Genomic DNA, 19482 nt, shown 5'->3' with positions numbered 1-19482 from the left:
GGCCTCCTATGACATAATGAAACCACAACTCTGATAAAACTGCTGCTAAAACTATTCAACAGTAGAATTCAGGCTATGAATCAGTGTTCATCAGCTAGAGATGGAAATAGAGACACAAAGCACAGTGAAAACTGAGATCCCGATCCTGCAAATACTGGCACACATGAGCGTAATTTTATGTACATGGCTAATCTCATTGAAATCAGTGGGACTGCACATTCAAGTAAAGTTAAGCACATGGGTAAGTACTTGCTGGACCAGTGCTTGAGAGAGGAACGACTGTTAAACCAATGTGACAGAGGACAGTGGAGGTAGAGAGAGATTTTCTAGTCTGTTTTCCAAAGTACAGGAATCCGCAAATTATCAGATTAAAGTAATTGATTAGGGGGGAAAAACAGCATAACCCCAAGAGAAAGGAAAGCTACAGCAGAGCTAATCAGGAGTAGGCAGTAATGACAGATGAACATGGGATAATATCTTAAACATACTGTGAAGTCCCATCCTGGATAGCCCTTCTTCAGACAGATTTTTGTGGCTTCTGTCTTATTTACACTTTGGAAGCACTGGGTTAGTTTGTCATGTCAACAAATCATTGTTCAATTGAACTGAAAAATTCTCTTACCCAGAAGCAAAGTCTGGAGCCCAACTTTGCCAACCAAATTCACTAAATGGGACTAAAAACCCAACAGAAATTGGACACGTACAGTTCTGCAAACACATTCTACATGTGCGGAGGAACCCAAGGTATACTGGTGGCAGGGCAGAAACAGCATAATTCACCTTCCTAATCAATTTACAAGAAGAATCCATGTCGGCCAAGACAGCAAATGCTCCTTCCACTGCAAAGCACTAAAGGATTAAAAACTAAACCAAACTAAAACAAAATCCATTCCTATAATCACGCCCAGCTCTCAACAATGTCCTGAGCAGAGAAGCAAACCCTTTGGCACCAAACCAAAGAATACTCAAAACCTAAAACACCAATTGATTGTACAAAGCACTGGGAAATAAAAAACAAACCCAACAAGCCAGACTGCTGAAGATCCTTGCACAGTCAAACTTGCAAACCTGAGGCAGGCTCCTTTTACCAAACAATTGATAATCAGTAACCCAGGTGGGGATCAGGAGGCATAAAGCATAATTGGAAGAGAGATGAGAAACAACTTGTAATGTGGCAGAAGAACTGAAACAGAAGATAGTGTCCAAAATACTAGAGTCCAAGAAATATTTCCTCAATCAGGTTTCCTCAATAATCCGAAATGATCAAAGGCTTTCCATTACAAACAAACCAAACCAAAATTTAAAAAAAAATTAACTAACCCAGGGAAAAAGGAGAGAGACAGCAGAGATAGCACTAGGCTGTGCAGAAGTCTGTCACTGAATCTGCAGGGAACCGTCAAAGTACTGATTGAACTCCCAAAAGACTGTAGAAGCTCATGAGGAGATGCTTGGTGTATGGCAGGGGTTCTCAAACTTCATTGCACTACAACCCCCTTTTGACAACAAAAATGAGTACACGATCTCAGAAGGGGAAACCGAAGCCTGAGCCTGCCCGCGCCCCGTGGCCCCAGGCGGGGGAGGGGTCAAAGTCCTAGGACTTCAGCCCCAGGCAGGGGGCCTGTAACCTAAGCCCCGCTACCCAGGCTAACGCCCTCAGGCTTCAGTTTCAGCCCCAAGCAGTGCGGCTCGGGTTTTGGCAAGACTAACGCCAGCCCCGGCGCCCCCATTAAACAGGGTCATGGCCCACTTTGGGTCCCGGCCCACAGTTTGAAAACCGCTGGTGTACGGTGTTGGGGAATAACCCGCAAACACATGGTGAAGTCCTGTCCTGCGGGGGAAGATTCCTGACAGCTGTCACAGGGAGCGGAGGGTCTGTCACGGTGACACTTCTGTGGCTCAAATATTATGGAACGGACCAATGCACTGTTTCAGACGTGGACATGTTTGGTGAGAGGAGGGAGGATGGGGACCCCTCTGCGACTAGGGGGTGTCACTCAGGGTGTGTGTGTGTGGAGGAGGAGGGAAAGTTCTTTGAGATCAGGGAAATTCCTCTGTGTGTGTGTGGGTGGGACGGGATGAGTGTGTATTCAGGCAGGGGGAGGATGTGTGTGTAGGCAGGAGGAGGAGCACTTCCCACTGACCAGGGTACATGTCTGGGACCAAGGGATCCGACTCCCCTGTTGCTGTCCCTTACATGGGAGCTCCCCCATCATGTCCAGGGACGTGGGGAGGAGAGGAGGAGGAGGAATCTCTCAGTGGAGCAGGATTTCCCTTCCCCTCATGTGACCAGGCCTCCCCCCGGGCAGAGGTTACCCCGGCGGGCGGGGAATCTCCTCTGCCGGAGCAGGGCAGCCCCCTCCGGGGTGGGCGGGGATGTGTTGCGAGCGGGGGCTCCAGGGCGGGCCGGGGGCCGGCTCTCTCCTCCCCTTTAAGGGGGCGGGGGCCGGGCCGGACCCCAGCGCCTCCCCCCGATACCTGCGGGAGGGGGAGCGGGGGCGGGGGCTGGCAAAGTTTGTCTCTGTGGTTGGCTGCGCCGCGCGGCCGGGCGGCTCCCGGGCGCTCCCAGCCAGGGCAGCGAGCGAGCGAGCGAGCGAGCGGCTGGTGCGCGGCGCTCTCGGGTCGGCGGCGGGTCCAGCAGCTCCCCAGCGCTGGGGCCGGGCGGGGGGCTCCGAGCCGCATCTTCCGCCCCGCACGCAGCCCGGCCAGCATGGGGCACCGCGTGGGGAGCGCGCCCCTTCTCCTGCTGCTGCTGGGTGAGCCCCGGCGCGGGGGGAGCGGGCAGTGGGGCGGGGTTATTGGAGCAATGTAGGGGCTGAGGGAGGGGGTTATTGGGGCGGGAGCGCTGGCTCCCCATGGGGATATTGCACCCCCCCCCGCCGTGTAGCTGCGGGGGAGGAGGTGCCCCAGCCAGGGGGGCTTCGGGCGAGGTGCCCTCTGGGGAGTCCCGGCTCCTTGCGGTGGCCACAGCAGCGCGGAGTGTCCCCCTCCGCCGTGGGCTCAGCTGTGCGAGGCAGCACATTTGCAGCGCCGAGGCACTTAGCCTGGATTTGCTCTGCAGCTGGAGCTGACCCCCTCCCTTTCCCAGAAAAGCGCACAGCCCCGAGAAGTTAACCCCCCCACCCCCCCGGTTTGTATCGATTCATGTTGCTGAGAGGGCGTCTGGTTTCCTCTCCCGCCTTGCATGTTGGCAGGGCCTGAGGGACGCTCACCTTGAGCCCCTCCCTTTGGGCTAGGGAGCTTGGCACGGCTTGGCCTGTAATCGTTTACCCTGCTTCCCAAAGGTGCGTCTGTGTTTCTTGGAAGGGGTGGGGGTTAGGAAGTCCCTGAATTTCGCAGTCTCTTGTTAGTCTCAGTATTGTGGCTGAAAGTAAAGCTGTTGCTTCAGTGCGTTCATGCCCTGTGCACATGGCTATGATTCAGCCCTCCATAACCTCTGCCAGGTTCCTTTCTCTCATTGTTTGGTTATTGACTCTGCCATGGCAATGTCTCCAGCAGTTGTTTTTACTCCACTTTGCTATGACAGCTAGGCTAACAGAAATGCAGAATCCTTCTACTGGAACCAGCCAAGGTAACAGTAGAAAGGGCTGGCATAGCTCAGGAGGGAATCCAGCTCCCACCCTGGCATTCAAAGGCTCTCTGGCACTAATTTTAGCCTTGTTAGCTACCATTCTGAATGTACCAAACTGATTAACTCTTGACACATCTGTAATTACTTATTAAAGTATAAATCTCCTGAGTAGCTATGCTAGGTATGGGTGACAGTGCTTCTAGACAAGACAGGAGGTGTAATCTGTGCTTGTGCCCTGGTCTCTAAATGCTGTGCTGTGTTTTCTCTGTAGATTTAATGACACCTTTTTAATTGTCAAATAAGGTGTGTGTGAGCAAATAACCCCAGAGCAGTTAATTGGGGTCAGTAATCTCTAGCTGTATTGGCATTTTAAAGACGAGATAAAATGCTCCCTATGACTCTTACAGCTTCAATAAAATAACTGAGACAGGCAAAGTACTGCTTTTTCCTCCTCTTTAAAAAGAGACTGAAATACCACTTCACACAGTGGATAGTCAGCCTGTGGAATTCATTTTCATAGGAGGTCAGGGATAGAGAGTGTAGCTGAATTCATAAGGAAGTGGGATAATGTTGACATTCTAGTAATACTTTTCTATAGCCTAGTAGAATTGGTATTATCTGTTCAAGATAAGGGTAATGAAATCTTATACTTCAGAGTCAGGAAGAGATTTTTCTCGTGTACAAGCGCCGTTGGCAAGATGCATTATAGGAGTGTTTCAAGCTTCCTCTGAAAAGCTGGATATTGGCTACTACCAGAGCCAGAATGCTGGACTCGATAGTCCAATGATTTTGTCTGATACATCAAATGTTATGTTCCTCTGTTCATCTGTAACAACATATGAGCTCCCTGGGAGGTTCGTTAACTTACATTTTGTAGCACTATTTTTTCTTTTCTTTCACAGTCTATCACTAACAGTGGGCTAAAATGAAGATGATTCCTGCCTTGAAGATCATACAATCTAAAAGTATTTTTCTGCAGATTAAATATGTGTTTTGCAGCTGACAATAGTATTGGAGTAGGGGTATATTTAAATAGAGACCAAAGATTGCTCAAGTAAGAACAGAATTACACACACTATTTAAATGATGCTGCATTATATCCATTTAATTGGATAGCAGTACTAGAGGTGTTGCTGCATTGTTGTTATAGGCAGGGTGTGAATAGTCTATTTCATTAATTGCTAGTAGCAAATGGGTGCTAAGGCATCAATTTTTACAGAATTTAACATTTCGTTTAAACAAAACAAATTTTCTAGCCTTCATGGCTGCTGAGTTAACCTCCTGAATGTAAGCTCTTAGTTTTGCCTTCCTGAGGCTGCGGACAGAGTATGCTCCGCATTACAAGCAGCTGTGGTGTCGGCTGGGCTTCTCAACAGGCTATTGTTTCCGGGCCTCAGAGGGACTCTCTACCCAAAGAGATGGAGTCTGGGTTTACCAAAAATAAATAAATCCCTGAGTGTAACACTGAATTTACATGGTGCTTTAGGAACTAAATCTTAGGTTAAGATAAGCCCCAAAGGCTTTCGAAGGGTAGTGTTACCCTTGTAGGAGATAAAACGTGAATGAAACATCTCCTTAAAGTAGGGGTGGGCAAACTTTTTGGTCCAAGGGCCACATCGGGCTGTGAAACTGTATGGAGGGCCTGGTAGGGAAGGCTGCGTGTCCCCAAACAGCTTGGCCCTGGCCCCCGCCCCTTATCCACCCCCTGACTGCTCCCCTCAGAACCCCCCACCCATCCAACCCCCCCCTGCTCCTTGTCCCCTGACTGCCCTCCGGGACCCCACCCCTGATCCTCTCTCCCCCCCCCCCCCCGAACCTCTGCCCTATCCAACTGCCCCGGGACCTCCTACCCCACATCCAACCCCCCCAGCCCTGAGCCCCTTACCATGCAGCTCAGAGCAGCATGTCCGGAGCCGCGCTGCTCCACTCTGCTGGAGCCAGGTGCGCTGCCCTGCATGAGCGCACAGCCCCGCTGCCCAGAGTGCTGCCCGTGTGGCTGCGGGGGAGGGGCTGGGGGCTAGCCTCCCCAGCCAGGAGCTCAAGCTGGGCAGGACGGTTCTGCGGGCCGGAGTTTGCCCACCTAATGGCCAGCCAGCAGACTAGAAGGCTGTGTTCGTAGCATGGTTTGCTTGAGTACTCTGGGTGGTTATAGCTGCTTGTTGATTTTTCCCTTATGTTGGGGATTGTTCTATTAAAGCTACAAATGCTGCTGTTACCCAGAAGCTCCTGAGCCTGCCAACATTGCCTGGTGAGAAGGTATAAGTGTTTAGGCTTGGTTTTCTTCTGGTATAAACTACTCAGAGCTGAGGTAACTTAGAGCAGGGGGGAAGCTGGGCTTCACTTGGGGAAGTGCATCTCTTCATACTGGGATGAACAGAGTCTGCTTTCTTTAACCAGTTGTGCATTTTCAAGCAGTTAAATGTGTAACAAATCCAGGTAACTTTCCCCTGCGCCAAACAACTGTCTTTTAAAAACTGTTTTTCTGACATTCAGTTTGTTCAGTGAGAGCTTTTGTGTAAGGGGGATGGGGAAAGGATTTTGGAGTTAAGCAGTGAACAACTTTTCTGATGTGCCCTTCATAGGGGTTTGTACTGTGCTCACTGGGGTAGTGCAGCTCAAGATGTGTGTGGCTGAAGCACTTGTGTGTCAGATTAGGAATAACTCTTATATTCTTAGCAGAGCCAATAGCTATTTAATGAAAACAACCACCATCACAGCTGCCATGGAGTGGCCTATTAGTGCCAGTCTCAGCAGAGAGGCTGTGAGGTCTGAACTCTCCTCTCTCCTGGCTTAGATCTCTCTGGGACAGTGGGAGGGGAAACTTGCTCTGCTGTTGCCAATGTCTTCAATCTGCAGGGCTGTCAGGTGAACACATTTGGTCAGTATGAAAATCACTCAGAAAAAAAACATCCAGGATAGGACTCTGTTTTTAAAAATAATGATCTAGTGATTATTTTATTATTGCTGGCATATGGTGTGTATTTAATCAGCAACCCGAATAACTGCCTTCTTTTTCTTCCTTATTATTTAAAAGTATCATAAGTATTTAAACTTAATTTAAAAAACAAAGCTTGCTCTTATATGAGTGAGAAGGAACTTGGGAGAAGCAGACAGAGACAATAGTCAGGTCCCATTACTGGCACATCTGCTCTGCCTCCAAATGTACAACGTTCTTCATTGGCACAGAAGCCCTTGCAACAGCTTCTCTCCTCTGTAATTCCAGAGATCTGTCCAGCATTACAGATCCTTGCCAGAAACCTTCTGGTATGGACTTCTCGGGTTATTTGTTATGACTTTCCTCTGAAATTGTTTGGTTTCTCAGGTGCTAAACAATTAATATTTTTTGAATCAAGGTTTAATTCAAACTTGGCAATTAAAGGCTTCCAATAATTAGTTGCCTGTATATTGTTGTTGTCAACCTCAAGCCTTTTCTAGTCATTTTCGGCAGCTGCAGTTACACTACGGATAGCATTAGAAAAAACAGAAAATGGTAGAATCTTGAGGTTCTAGGGGATGGGATGGCAGAGGTAAGAGGGATACAGGGCGGGGAGGAAGCTTACCAAACATAGTACAGTGAAACCAGCACTGAGTTCCCTAATCCTCCTCCCCATCACTGGCATGCTTCTGTTGGCAGGCTTTTTATTCTACCACATGGAGTAAGAGAGCGGGAAAGGGCTGTTCCCTCACTGGTGTTTGGAGGGGTGGGAGACATCAGTCCAGGTCCTTTCCTTTTCCCCCCAGAGGTGGATGAAAGTCCCACCAGGAGGGGAGTATCCAGCCCAGTCTTTTGCCATCTTTAGGAAGGGGAAGTATTTTCCATATAATCTTGTCAGTCTGATTTATGTTCTTGGAGGGTGGAGTTAGGGAAGCAGGGGTGGAAGGAAGAGATGGGAGGCACAGCTGTTTTTCTTCATCCCCCTTCCACAATCTGCCCCAACAGGGTTGTAAGATGTTTCTTCCTCTGTACTCCAGGCTGACTTTCACTGGGGCCGGGGGGGGAGTGCTGCTTTCTCCCATATCTGCTTATACCCTCCCACCCCACCTGACAGGCTGGCAAATAGTAGCTTATCCTCATCCTTTCTCCAGCCCTTTCCCATCCTTGGTGTGATGTTTCTCAGAAGTCTATTCAAAACTTCAGCATGAAAGTAGGTAGCACAGGTGTTTGTTTTCTAGAATTCCCCCCTCCCTCCCATGCCACTCTTGATTGCTGCTCTTTGAAGCAGCAGTTTGTTGTCTTCAGGCAGCTACTGCTGTGTTTGACCCAGTGCCCTGCTGTTGATGATGTATATAAGCCTGCCTGAGCAAGAGGTAGGATAAAAAGTGAGGGTCAATTTTAAAAAAATTGCAGCCATGCTCTACAGAAATAAACCCCTTTAAAAATGGTACATGTGCATGTAAAAGTCAATTTTTCTATGATTTGTTTCATGGACTTTACAGAACTCTGTAGATGCTGTTGAAGGGCTATATTTTCTGCAGTACCTCCTTAATGTTCGTAGGCATTCATAGAGTTCCCACAGGTTCCAGGTTTCACCTCTAATAACTCTAAAAATTTTCCACCCAAATCAAATAAAATAGTCCTGGTCCATAGTTCTTGTTAACCACAAATGTGTGAAACAGATTTTGGAAGTTTTCTTTACAGAGATGCAGTTACAAGACCTCATTTTTAGAAAGTGGAAAATTTAATTGTCTTTTCAATATTTGAGAAGTCTTTTAGTGCTTTTGGTAAAGTTGCATATTGGGGGGAAGGGTACAGATTATTCTGATCTGTCTAGACCAATCATTAGAAATTCCAGTCAGAAATAATTTATATATATTAAGCTCGTTGGGTCAGAATCAGGCTTATAATGGAGTATTTCATAATCTTAACAGTTGCTACTTTCTAGCTCAATAATTCCCCCAAACCAAAACAAATGGACAAAAAACCCCTACATTAAAATGGAGTTAAGATTAAAAATATGTATCAGTAATTTAAGAGTAAAAAAAAAAAAAGAGGGCTGTTGCAATTATACCCAAACTTATAAGAACCAGGAGGGGTCCACAGGAGAAGGCATGGAGTTGATTGTCGGCACACTTTGTAAGACAAAAATGCTTATGGATGCTGAATGTTTCATTTTGGTAAATTGTATTTCTTGAGCGTTTTTGGTGGCTGGGGTGGTTTAGTGAAGGTTGTCATCTAAACTGCATTAGCACTCCAAGAGTACCAGGCCTTTTGCCAATACATGTGACACAGTTCTGAAGAAAAGTTATAAAAAGACACCCCAAAATCAACTTCTTGGACATCATGATTAGCTTCAACAATGGAGCTCTACAGATAACTATATATAAGAAACCCACAGATCACCACACTTACTTTCACAGGTTTAGTAACCACTCCAGACACAGTAACAAATGTTATCTATGGCAGTGGTTCTCAGCCTTTCCAGACTACTTGTATCCCTTTCAGGAGTCTGATTTGTGTTGCGTACCCCCAAGTTTCACTTCAATTAAAAACTACTTACTTACAAAATCAGATATCAAAATACAAAAGTGTCACAGCACACTGTTACTGAGAAATTGCTTACTTTCTCATTTTTACCATATAATTATAAAATAATTGGAATATAAATATTGTACTTACATTTCAGCATATAGTGTATATATGCAGACAATGACTTGTTTATATTGCTCTGAAATTTTAGTTTGTACTGACTTTGCTAGTGCTTTTTATGTAGCCTGTTGTAAAACTATGCAGATATCTTGATGAGTTGATGTAGCCCCTGGAAGAACTTTGCATACCCTCAGGGGTACACGTACCCCTGGTTGAGAACCACTGATCTACGGCTAGGCACTCGGATACCACAGAATATATTCCAAAGAGAAAGTCTGGGATTCACACTTAAAACCGCCTCACCAAAAAAGGATGCTCCATGGGAGAAGTAGATCACATCATGGAACGGGTCACCCAAATACCCTGAGAGAACCTGCTTCTATACAGAAATAAAATCCCCTCCCACTGCATACCCCTACTTGTCACCTACTGCCCCATCCTGGAACCTATGCGGGGTATCATTAAACAGTTACAACTCAGACTCAATGGGGAGCACATCCAGTAAGAAATCTGTCCCAAACCCTCTTTTCTGGCCTTCAAATAGTCCCTCAACCTCACCAAGCTCATCATCTGAAGCAAGCTCCCCACAGACCAGGACCCACCAATTCAAGCAGCTGCAGGCCCTGCCACAAGAACAGATGCAGAATCTGCAGACATCTCTCTACTGCTATCATGATCAGTACCACCCACAATACACCTTTCGAGATCCATAGGTCCTACACATGCTTATCACAGTATGTGGCGTACCTCATCCAGTGCACTAAATACCCCAGTAACAACTATGTGGGTAAAATGAGACAATCACTATGCTTTCAAATGAACTCTCACAGAAAAATAAGACAAAAGCACCCTCTTTCCTGTGGGCAAACGCTTTTCACAAAATGATCACTCCATATCTGACCTCTCAGTCCTCAGCGTGAAAGGAAACCTGTACAATGCCCTCAAAAGATGAGCCTAGGATCTTAAATTCATAACTCTACTAGACACCAAAAATCATGGTCTTAATAAAGGCAGTGGATTTATAGCTCATTACAACAATCTGTAACCCACTAACTCTCACTTTGTCCTCTGACTGTAGAGGCGTTAACTGACTGCTTCACCTTGAATGGTCTCTTGCAACATGTTAACTCCTTATCTGTCCACCTTTATTACCTCTTCCATCTTGTCTCCCTTATAAAAAGAAAAAGGAGGACTTGTGACACCTTAGAGACTAACAAATTTATTTGAGCATAAGCTTTCGTGAGCTACAGCTCACTTCATCGGATCCGATGAAGTGACCTGTATACAGCTCACGAAAGCTTATGCTCAAATAAATTTGTTAGTCTCTAAGGTGCCACAAGTCCTCCTTTTTCTTTTTGCAGATACAGACTAACATGGCTGCTACTCTGAAACTTATAAAAAGAGACTGACAAAAGTTTTGGGAAAAGGGATGTTATGTATAAGCGAGTTGGTCAGGATATTGATAGGTGTACATCTTAACTTGTGCTCTGAAGAGCAAAAAAAAAAAAAAAAAATCTGCTTTCCCAACCATATTGGTGTTCACTAACAAGTTAATTCAGTCCAAAAGTTCCAAGTTTTCAGACACCTTCTGAAGTTCATATATTTGCAGAGAAGAACTCTAAAAGTAACCAGGTAACTGTAAAGTCCTGATGAATCAGATTACATTGAGGTCAAAAGAATAAAACAAACTTAGTTTCTAGACCAAAATGCTTTTGAGATAGGATTTTCTAGATAACAGTGTGAGGGCACCTAGAGCCTTGGATACGTAACTTTCTTTTCTAAATCTTAATAGATAAAACTTAAGACATTTGGAAAGTGAAAAACTACTAAATTTTAGAAATTCCGTATCTCAAAACTGGCTTATCTAATTCAACTTGGACTTCAATTTTTTTATTTTTTTTATTAATTTTTTTTAAAAGATCTGCTCTGGTCTGAGTAAGCAGGACAAAGCAAACAGGATAGAGTTTTTTCAGCGTTAGATGAGGTTTCAAAAGGTGGGCTTATAATGGAAATTGTCTCACAACCTTAACTATGGAGTCACTACTGTGGTGCTATAATTAAGTTTAATGTCCTTAAAGGAGATTTGAGTAAGAGGTGGGGCAATGTCACTAAACTTCAAGAAGGGGATTTTTTTTTTAAAGTAGTCAGAGCCTGAAAGGGGAAGTTAGTAAATTAGAATCAAATACAGTACAGTGTCATGGAGGCTGCTTAAGACATACTGTAGAGCAGGGGTAGGCAACCTATGGCACGTGCGCCAAAGGCGGCACGCGAGCTGATTTTCAGTGGCACTCTCACTGCCTGGGTCCTGGCCACCGGTCCGGGGGGGCTCTGCATTTTAATTTAATTTTAAATGAAGCTTCTAAAACATTTTAAAAACCTTATTTACTTTATAATATATAACTAAACTATTGTTGTATGTAGACTTATAGAAAGAGACCTTCTAAAAACGTTAAAATGTATTACTGGCACGCAAAACCTTAAATTAGAGTGACTAAACGAAGACTCGGCACACCACCTCTGAAAGGTTGCCGACCCCTGCTGTAGAGCATCATGGAAGACTTTTCTATTCCAGAACATAAAAAGGAAACAAATGGAGGAAGAATCCTAGCATGGTTGTATTAATGAATAGGAGTTTATCGAGGCCCTAAAAAAGTCCTTTAACAGATGGAGATCCAGCCTAAGCAATGCTAATAGAACAGAATAATTGTTCTATGCAGTGTTGTTGTAACCGAGTTGGTCCCACAATATTAGAGAGACTAGCTGGTGACGTGGTATTTTTTTACAAGACCAACTTCTGTTGATGAGAGAGAGAGAGAGAAGCTTTCAAGCTTAAGATGAATTGTGTAAGTTTGAAAGCTTCTCTCTTTCAGCAGTAGAGGCTGGTCCCATAGAAGACGTTACCTCTCCCACCTTGCCCCCCCAGAATAATTGTTGACAGTTAACTGGTGATTAAGAACCTGATCCAAAGCACTTGCCCAGGGAAAAGTGCCATTGAAATTGTTGGTAATTCTGCCCTTGGAGGGGAATACAGGGCTGTATAAGTAGCAAGAGGAAATTTGAAAAAGCAAAGCCAAATATAACCTTTTCAGTTTCGTTTGAAATGGGAAATTTGTGGGAGGTTCAATGGGTTCATAATATCCCCAGGGTATAATCTGAGATTATAAGGAGACTGCATCACGCTTTACCAAAGAGGATGATGAGAAAATAACTACCGGGGAGTTTCTTATTTTCAGGTAGTGAAGGTGAAATACTGTCAGAGAGAAGTATCAAGAAGTGATGAAACAAGTCAAAATTTCACTGGACTTGATGATATTTATGTGGGTCTTCTAAAAGAACTGAAGAATTAACTGAGCTACTAACAAAAATAACTACTAAAGTAGAAGACTGAAAGTTGGCCAATATTGTAATCTACTTTTAAAATGGATCTAAAGATGTTTTTTGGAATTAATTGACCGGTGAAGTTCAGTACCAGGAAAAGCAGCTGAGGAACTACTTAGATTGAATTCTAAGGCACTCTATGACTATCAAAGGGACAAACTACACAGCTGTTGATATGCAGAGCAGCTAGCAATGCCTATACTTCAGGTTGCCTAACACTTTCCAGTATAAGACTGTTTGGAACAGTTTGCCTCCAGAGGTTGTGGAAGCTCCTTTGCTGGAGGTTTTCAAAAGGAGGCTGGATAGCCATCTCTCTTGGACGGTTTGGACACAACAATTGCTGCATCTTGGTAGGGGATTAGACTAGATCAATGGTTCTCAACCAGGGGTGCACAGAGTTCTTCCAGGAGGGGGTACATCAAATCATCTAGATATTTGCTTAGTTTTACAACAGGCTACATAAAAAGCATTAACGAAGTCAGTACAAACTAAAATTTCATACAATGACTTGTTTACACTGCTCTATGTACTGTACACTGAAATGTAAGTACAATATTTATATTCCAATTCATTTATTTTATAATTATATGGTAAAAATGAGAGAGTGCACAATTTTTTCAGTAAGAGTGTGCTGTGACACTTTTGTATTTTTTGTTTGATTTTGTAAGCAAGTAGTTTTTAAGTGAGGTGAAACTTGGGGGTATGCAAGACAAATCAGAAATACAGTAGTCTGGAAAGGTTGAGAGCCACTGGACGAGATGACCCTTGTGGTCTCTTCTATCCCTATGATTCTATGTTTTAGTTGTTTATAATGAAGCTTGGCAGAATTTGATTTTTCAGTTTTTCATAATTTTGATGGCTAATAGCTACAGTTCAAGCATTTCTTTAGCTTTCCATCAATTTAAATGTTCATAGTTATAGGAAATTATGAAGGGGGGGGGTCAGACAATCTTTAATGACAGTAAATGTCTGTCATTACTGGCCTGTTCAGTAGTTTGTACTGACACGTTACCCTTCATGATAACCAGTGTATCCTCTAGCTATGGCATTTTTCTTAGTCTAAAAAGGAATTGTTCAGCAGAATCTAAACTCTTGTTTTAAAAATGTTCCTGGCCCATATGTGGGCAAAGAATATCTGCCAGATATGTAGCAAACTTGAACTAATCCAGCACTCTTCCTGGATTTTCAGACAACCCTAAGTTGTTTAGAGAGAAGTGCCTTGTTTCTTCATCTCATTTGGGTGTTAACTCTGAAGCTTAATGATGACCATTTAAATCCCAACACTAACTATATCACTGCTGATCATTAGAATAGCAATATATCCAGCTAACGTACTTATCCACTGTGGTTGAATACAGTGACTGGTATTGAGGGGTGGGTCACTGAGAGAGCCCTTTACTAATGAGAACTGCTGGGATGGACTGAGGTGTTCAAGGTTTCTTCCTGTCTGCTCTAACCCTACCCATAACATGAGGAATGGAGGGTGGAAAGAGATGATGCGTCTCCCTCCCCATTGGCAAAATCTTCTTCTGCCTCCTAGGCACCAAAAAACCATGAATGTCCCCAACCCAGACGTCAAAACCTCTAGCTTTTCTCCAAGACAAGAGTTGTATTTTTAGTGCTATATCCCTATGCCACAATGAATATTTGGGGTCAGCATAAAAGAAATGGACCTTAGTGTCAAAGTAGCATAGAGTGCTGCACTGCTAATATTGTGCATTTCTTGTTTAATTCAGTTTTAAAAAAATCATATTTACTTGAATGTGCTGCAGAGTTTCCAGTCTGCTGCAGAAACTAGGCGACTTGCCTCAAACTCCAGGTTTAGATTTGGCCCAAGGCGTGTGGGACCTTAACTTTAGCTTGCTTAAGGCCAATGAGGAGATTTCGTCCATGTGTGTGTTTGCTCCTTTGGTGACCAACTGTTCAGGTGACAAAGCTCTGACCAGTGACATTTCTTGAGCAGATCCTCCTTTTCGGCTTTAAAAAAACAAGCAAGCAAGCCTGACAATTTATTTTGGTAGTTTAGAAACAGTGCTTGTTTGGGGGTGAGGGAGTTTTGGTTGCCTTATATCTTTGGGAGACCTAGCACTAATGGGGGGCTGAATAGTCACTGTCTGGGCTATTGACCAAGTGCTGGGCACAGGAAGCTGTATTGATAGGTGTCTGTCAACAGTACACAGCTACTGACAAATGTGTGTTTGGGAATGCTGGGAGGAACAAAAGGTGTAGCGAGGTGATAGGCTGCTTCAGAAACAAGATGGGGCGGGCGGGGGGTGGGGGGGGAAGGGGAGCGGGCAAAGGTCAGAAAGAAAGGGGAGTTCTGTCTGCAAGTGAAGAATGAGGTAAGAAAACCTTCACCAAGGAACAGTCCTTGCAAAAGATGAGAGAGAGCATGTTCAAGCTTTACTGCTTTAATGCAGTACTAGGAAGGGAGCCTGAAACATCAGATCTTGAAGTCACCTTGCCTATTACTCACCAGTGTTGAGTAGGAAACTTTCCCTAGGAAGTCAGGGATCTAATGGATTTCTTCAGAACATAAGTTTTAACTCAAAACAAGGGCTGAATAGTCCCTGGGGACTGTACTTCTTTCCTGGCTATTAGAGAGAGTCCCTCTTGGCTATGGTTGAGGACAGCATGGGAAAAGCTTGCACTTCTGTTGTCCCTGCTGTCTGTCCTGTGGGTGAATAAAGGACTTTGGTGTCCAAGACTGAGTTGAGCACCTCTTACTAGCACTTCACCTTCCCCTCCTCCCACCAGTTTTATTTTCTATATATTTATACAGTAATTTGAAAGACTAGTGAATTGGCAATTATTTCCATTAAATGCAGCTGAGGGTGACTTTAACAAGCATGTGGGGTAACTGACTCCCAAACCCAAGAACTTCCCTGAGATGTTGGTCATATACCATCATCTTACGATATAAAACTCGCCTGACAATGTTCTTGACTCTGGGGAGAGACTCCAGTAAGCCATTCCAGGTGGCCCATTCTGTGTTTTGTATCCTTACACTTTTTTTCTTCTCTAACTCTGTTTAAAAGCTGCTATTGGCCATGGTAGCACATGTAAGCTATTTAAAGGGAAGGTTCAAGACTTGGTCTCCAAGGTGCATGATTTTATTGGAGATTAATAGCGAGTGTGGAGAATTCCTTTGTGCTCCTAATAATTTCCCATATTGAGAGGTGCCCAAACTCTGCCCGGTAGAAGACTGCAGTGGCAACTTGCAGGAGCTTCACAAATTCTCCAGAGTGGTGTAAAACAGAGCAGATGCAGCTCAGATATATTGTTGTGGTCCATGGAGACTACGGGTTCCTACGCATAATTGTCACTTGTATCAAGGTGGTATGTTACCTGTCGAGATCTCTAGTTTCTCTGTGTCACTCCGTAGTTGTGGAGTCCCAGCAGTCTCTGCAATAAATGTAATACAGTGCAGATCTATTCCAGTCTGGTGGTACTGAAATTGCGTTACTATTTCTGAAAAAGATGACACGAGTGCGCTGAACTTGAGTTTATAAAAAGCTGATAATGCCTGCTGAGAAACTTGAATAGCTTTCTATTTAGAGTGATAATTTTGCTTATCTGGCACATAATTCTGTCTTTCTGAAATTTCATCTGTTTTCTCTTTATTATTAGGCACTTGTAGGAAAATGGCATCTCATCTGGCTTTTTTAGAATTTCTGTTTCTACACTTGAAAACATAATCCTGTCTTCTATTCTTGCTTCCCTTTTCTTCCTCCAGTTGAATCTACTGCTTTTGTCCAAAGTGCTTTCTTCACAGTGTCAGAATTGCAAGCTGATGAGGCTCTTATTGGTCTCTCTTGGATGCGGCTTCTCCTGGGGAAAGTGCTATGGGCAGCAGCAGAGTGATATTCTGTCTTTAAAATGTGAGAAGTGGGAAGTCATGAGACGGCCATGGGCCTGTGCTGAATTTAAGCTGTTTACTGGATGGAGGATTAGGACCAGGATTACTCCCTGTCTCACTAGACCTAAATTATGCCATAATTATATTATGATTTATTACAATTATGATATTTTTTGCCACATACATGCTGAAATAGGCAGCATGTAGAAGTTTCTGCATAAACTTCAAGTAAACTCAAAACCAGAGGTTTTTAATTTAATTAGCCATGAAAATGGGTAATAGTACAGTATGCCTTGTATTTATTTTGATGTGCAGTTTGCTCAAAATCTCCATTTTTTTTTAGACTATCTCAACTTAATGCCCCTGAGTTTTCAATCTGTGGCATAAATTTGTATTTCTGATATGAACTTCAGAAGCTGCTGACGGGGATGAGGTGAAGGCTTTGGTTGTGGGGGCTGTTGACGTGCAAGAAGGGATTGGGAAATGTATGGCATGTTGCCATGAGGGTTGCCAATGGTCCCTTATTACAAAGGAAGTCCCTTATTTTTTCATTTCTATACATTAAGATCGGGAGTTGCTGAGTGCTGCAAAAAGCAACAAGGAATACCCTTGGCGAATATAGGGGAGTGCTGCTTGTTTATTATTTTATTAATAATAATAATATTGGGAGGAGGGGTGGGGTGGGGGTGCAAAGAAAACAGACCCTTATTTTTGAAATACAGTGTTGGCAACCCTAGTGTCAGTGCCATCCAGATTCAGCTAAGCTCGTGGCACTGGGAGGCTTCTCCTCTTCCCTTCCTCTTTCTGGGCAGGGGTGGAAGTGACCTGGAGTTCCGTTTCCCTTTCAAAACTTTCTGGAGCCCTGTTCCAACAATCCTTGAGCCCTTTCAGCAGCTTCACTCCACCCTCAAATCTGCATCCAACAAAAGCAAATAAGCACATTTGTTGGATATTTCTGCTAAAGCTAGCAATGAAATAATTAATGAGGATACTACATTTGCTGTCTTTAGCTTCAGTGTTCAGACCCACTAGAACTGACTGAGACTGAGCTTGCTGTCTCCGGCTATGTATAGATTCATGACTGCACTGGTTTACATTAAGTCTATATTTGGGAGGGTAGCCTCACTAAGCAGAGGAGCTAAATGTTAACTTTTTAAAAACTAGATTCTGGAGCATGGTTCTGTCAGAGGGTGGATTCTGCAGCTGCATAAACACAGGGCTCTGACTATCACCTCAAGTTGAGAACAAACTGTATAAGTAAAGGTGTTTCATTAAGGCCAAAAGTCTTTTCTTCCAAATTGTTTATATTATAAATACTGTAGTAGCAGCCAGATGCCCAGTCACGATTAGGGCCCTGGTGTTCTAGACACTGCACAAGTGCATAGAAGTATGTAGTTCTTGCCATAAAGAACTCATAAACTTGAGTAGAGAGTGTATATGGTAACTCTCACAAACTTAAACACAGCCTGTTTTGAAGATCTTGTAATCTAACTCTGACTAATGCAGTGTGAGAACAGCTTCATTAGAGACTTATAAAGACATATAATAATGAGAGGGACAGATATACCTGCCAGATAGATCACGAACAGTTAATTCATTACATTTTATAGAGGGGCTTTCCAATGGGATCCCAAAGAACTTTAGAAGCTTTCACTGACTGCAAATTATATATGCTGTATAAGGAAATGAATCTGCCATAAATTAATGCATCCACCAGTAGAGTGAAAAAACAAGTAACATGAAATGAATCAGGACAGGACAGAAAGTGATGAATATCCTAACTGAAACTACAGGTAATTGTACTTGTAAACTGGTTAAATGCAAGATGTATGTCTTGACGGGAAAAAGGGGTGGGTTTTTTTTTTTAATTTTTCAAGCTAACATGATTGGAAAAAAATACTTCCTTTTTGCCTATCAATGCAGGGGTAAGCGTGAGCACTTCTACTCTTTTGGTGCAATGAGCACATACTTTGTGTATAGATTTACAGTTAAACCTACCAATTAGTAGGTTACAAAGTGTACCACTTGCTTAAAATATTTTACAATATGAAGCCTGTTCTATCTGAGTACTTTGAAATGTCTTAATCTGATGGTGGTATTATCTCCTGGGAAGTGTTGTTCAGATCACTAATTTTTTTTTTAAATTCAGTTCTTGTTGCTGAGAAATTAGGGAAGAAAAAAAACTGACTTGTTAATTAGGACCCCACAAATGTAGCTTTTTGTTAGTTCTCAAGAGGCAAGATAAGTGCCTTAGTTACTTTTTTGATTGCTTTTTATAAGCGTAATAACTGATTTACTGTTTAATAATTAACTAAACAAACTTTAACAGTGGTGCTGTTAACATGACTGATTCCGGAGTATAAACAAAGAGGTAAAATCAAATAACTTTGAGATATAATCGAATAAAAAATCATTTACCAGAGAAAATGAACAGGGATCTTACTTTCAAGCTTCCAAGCAGGAATTGCAAACAATGAAGAATTAATAAATATCTGTTTTAATAGGTTTACATAGGAAGGACCTGTCAGCCTTTTTGTTGTGGCTTTTAAATCTATCAACATGTATCTTGTTGGCTTTAGACATGGCATAGATGCAAAGTTGTTGTTTTGCTTAAAAATAAAGATTTTTTTTTTAAATGTTCAGAAGTCTGTGATAACTTGATAGTTTTTCTGTTGCAGCTGTTTCTAAGAGATAATTAAATCATAGCTCCTTTCCTCCTGCTTACTGGGTTTTGTGGGTGTTAACACCTCAGATACATACTATCATGGGACATGAGTGAGGGGGCCATTTTCTCACATCGTGTGGATTTCAGTGTCTCTTGTTTGTTCATCCTTTATTTTTTGGCTAATGTTTTTGGTCAGAGCTTTCAACTTTTTGTGCATGGGAGGTCAAAGGATCAGAAGCAGCTAGGCAACTCTTGGGTTTAAGTTGGTGCTGGGTAAATGCTATGGCAAATCTGTTTTTGTTTTTCTCTTTTTGCGGGGTGGGAGGTTGTTTGCCTCATGTTTTGAAAGACATAAGTACTCCCTGTTCTCTTTGTCGCAAAGGCCAGAGTGGGAGTCCTTGGCTTGGTACGATTGTTACGATATT

General features: G+C 43.3%; 1 protein-coding gene across 2 annotated transcripts in view; it reads left to right on the top strand.

Moving 5' to 3' along the window:
* Positions 1-2586: 2586 nt before the first annotated feature.
* Positions 2587-19482, top strand: part of PTGFRN (prostaglandin F2 receptor inhibitor) — a 100534-nt gene continuing 83638 nt past the window's right edge. For both annotated transcript variants that reach the window (XM_073304637.1, XM_073304627.1), the window contains exon 1: positions 2587-2753. In XM_073304637.1, coding sequence (XP_073160738.1) covers positions 2708-2753 — 46 coding nt within the window. In that variant the 5' untranslated portion in view covers positions 2587-2707. The remainder of the gene's footprint in view (positions 2754-19482) is intronic.

This window comes from Lepidochelys kempii, chromosome 1 (genome assembly GCF_965140265.1).
Source record: "Lepidochelys kempii isolate rLepKem1 chromosome 1, rLepKem1.hap2, whole genome shotgun sequence".
NCBI classification, from domain to species: domain Eukaryota; kingdom Metazoa; phylum Chordata; order Testudines; family Cheloniidae; genus Lepidochelys; species Lepidochelys kempii.
Note: the sequence above shows the minus strand (reverse complement) of the source record. Positions and strands in the feature narration are given on the sequence as shown.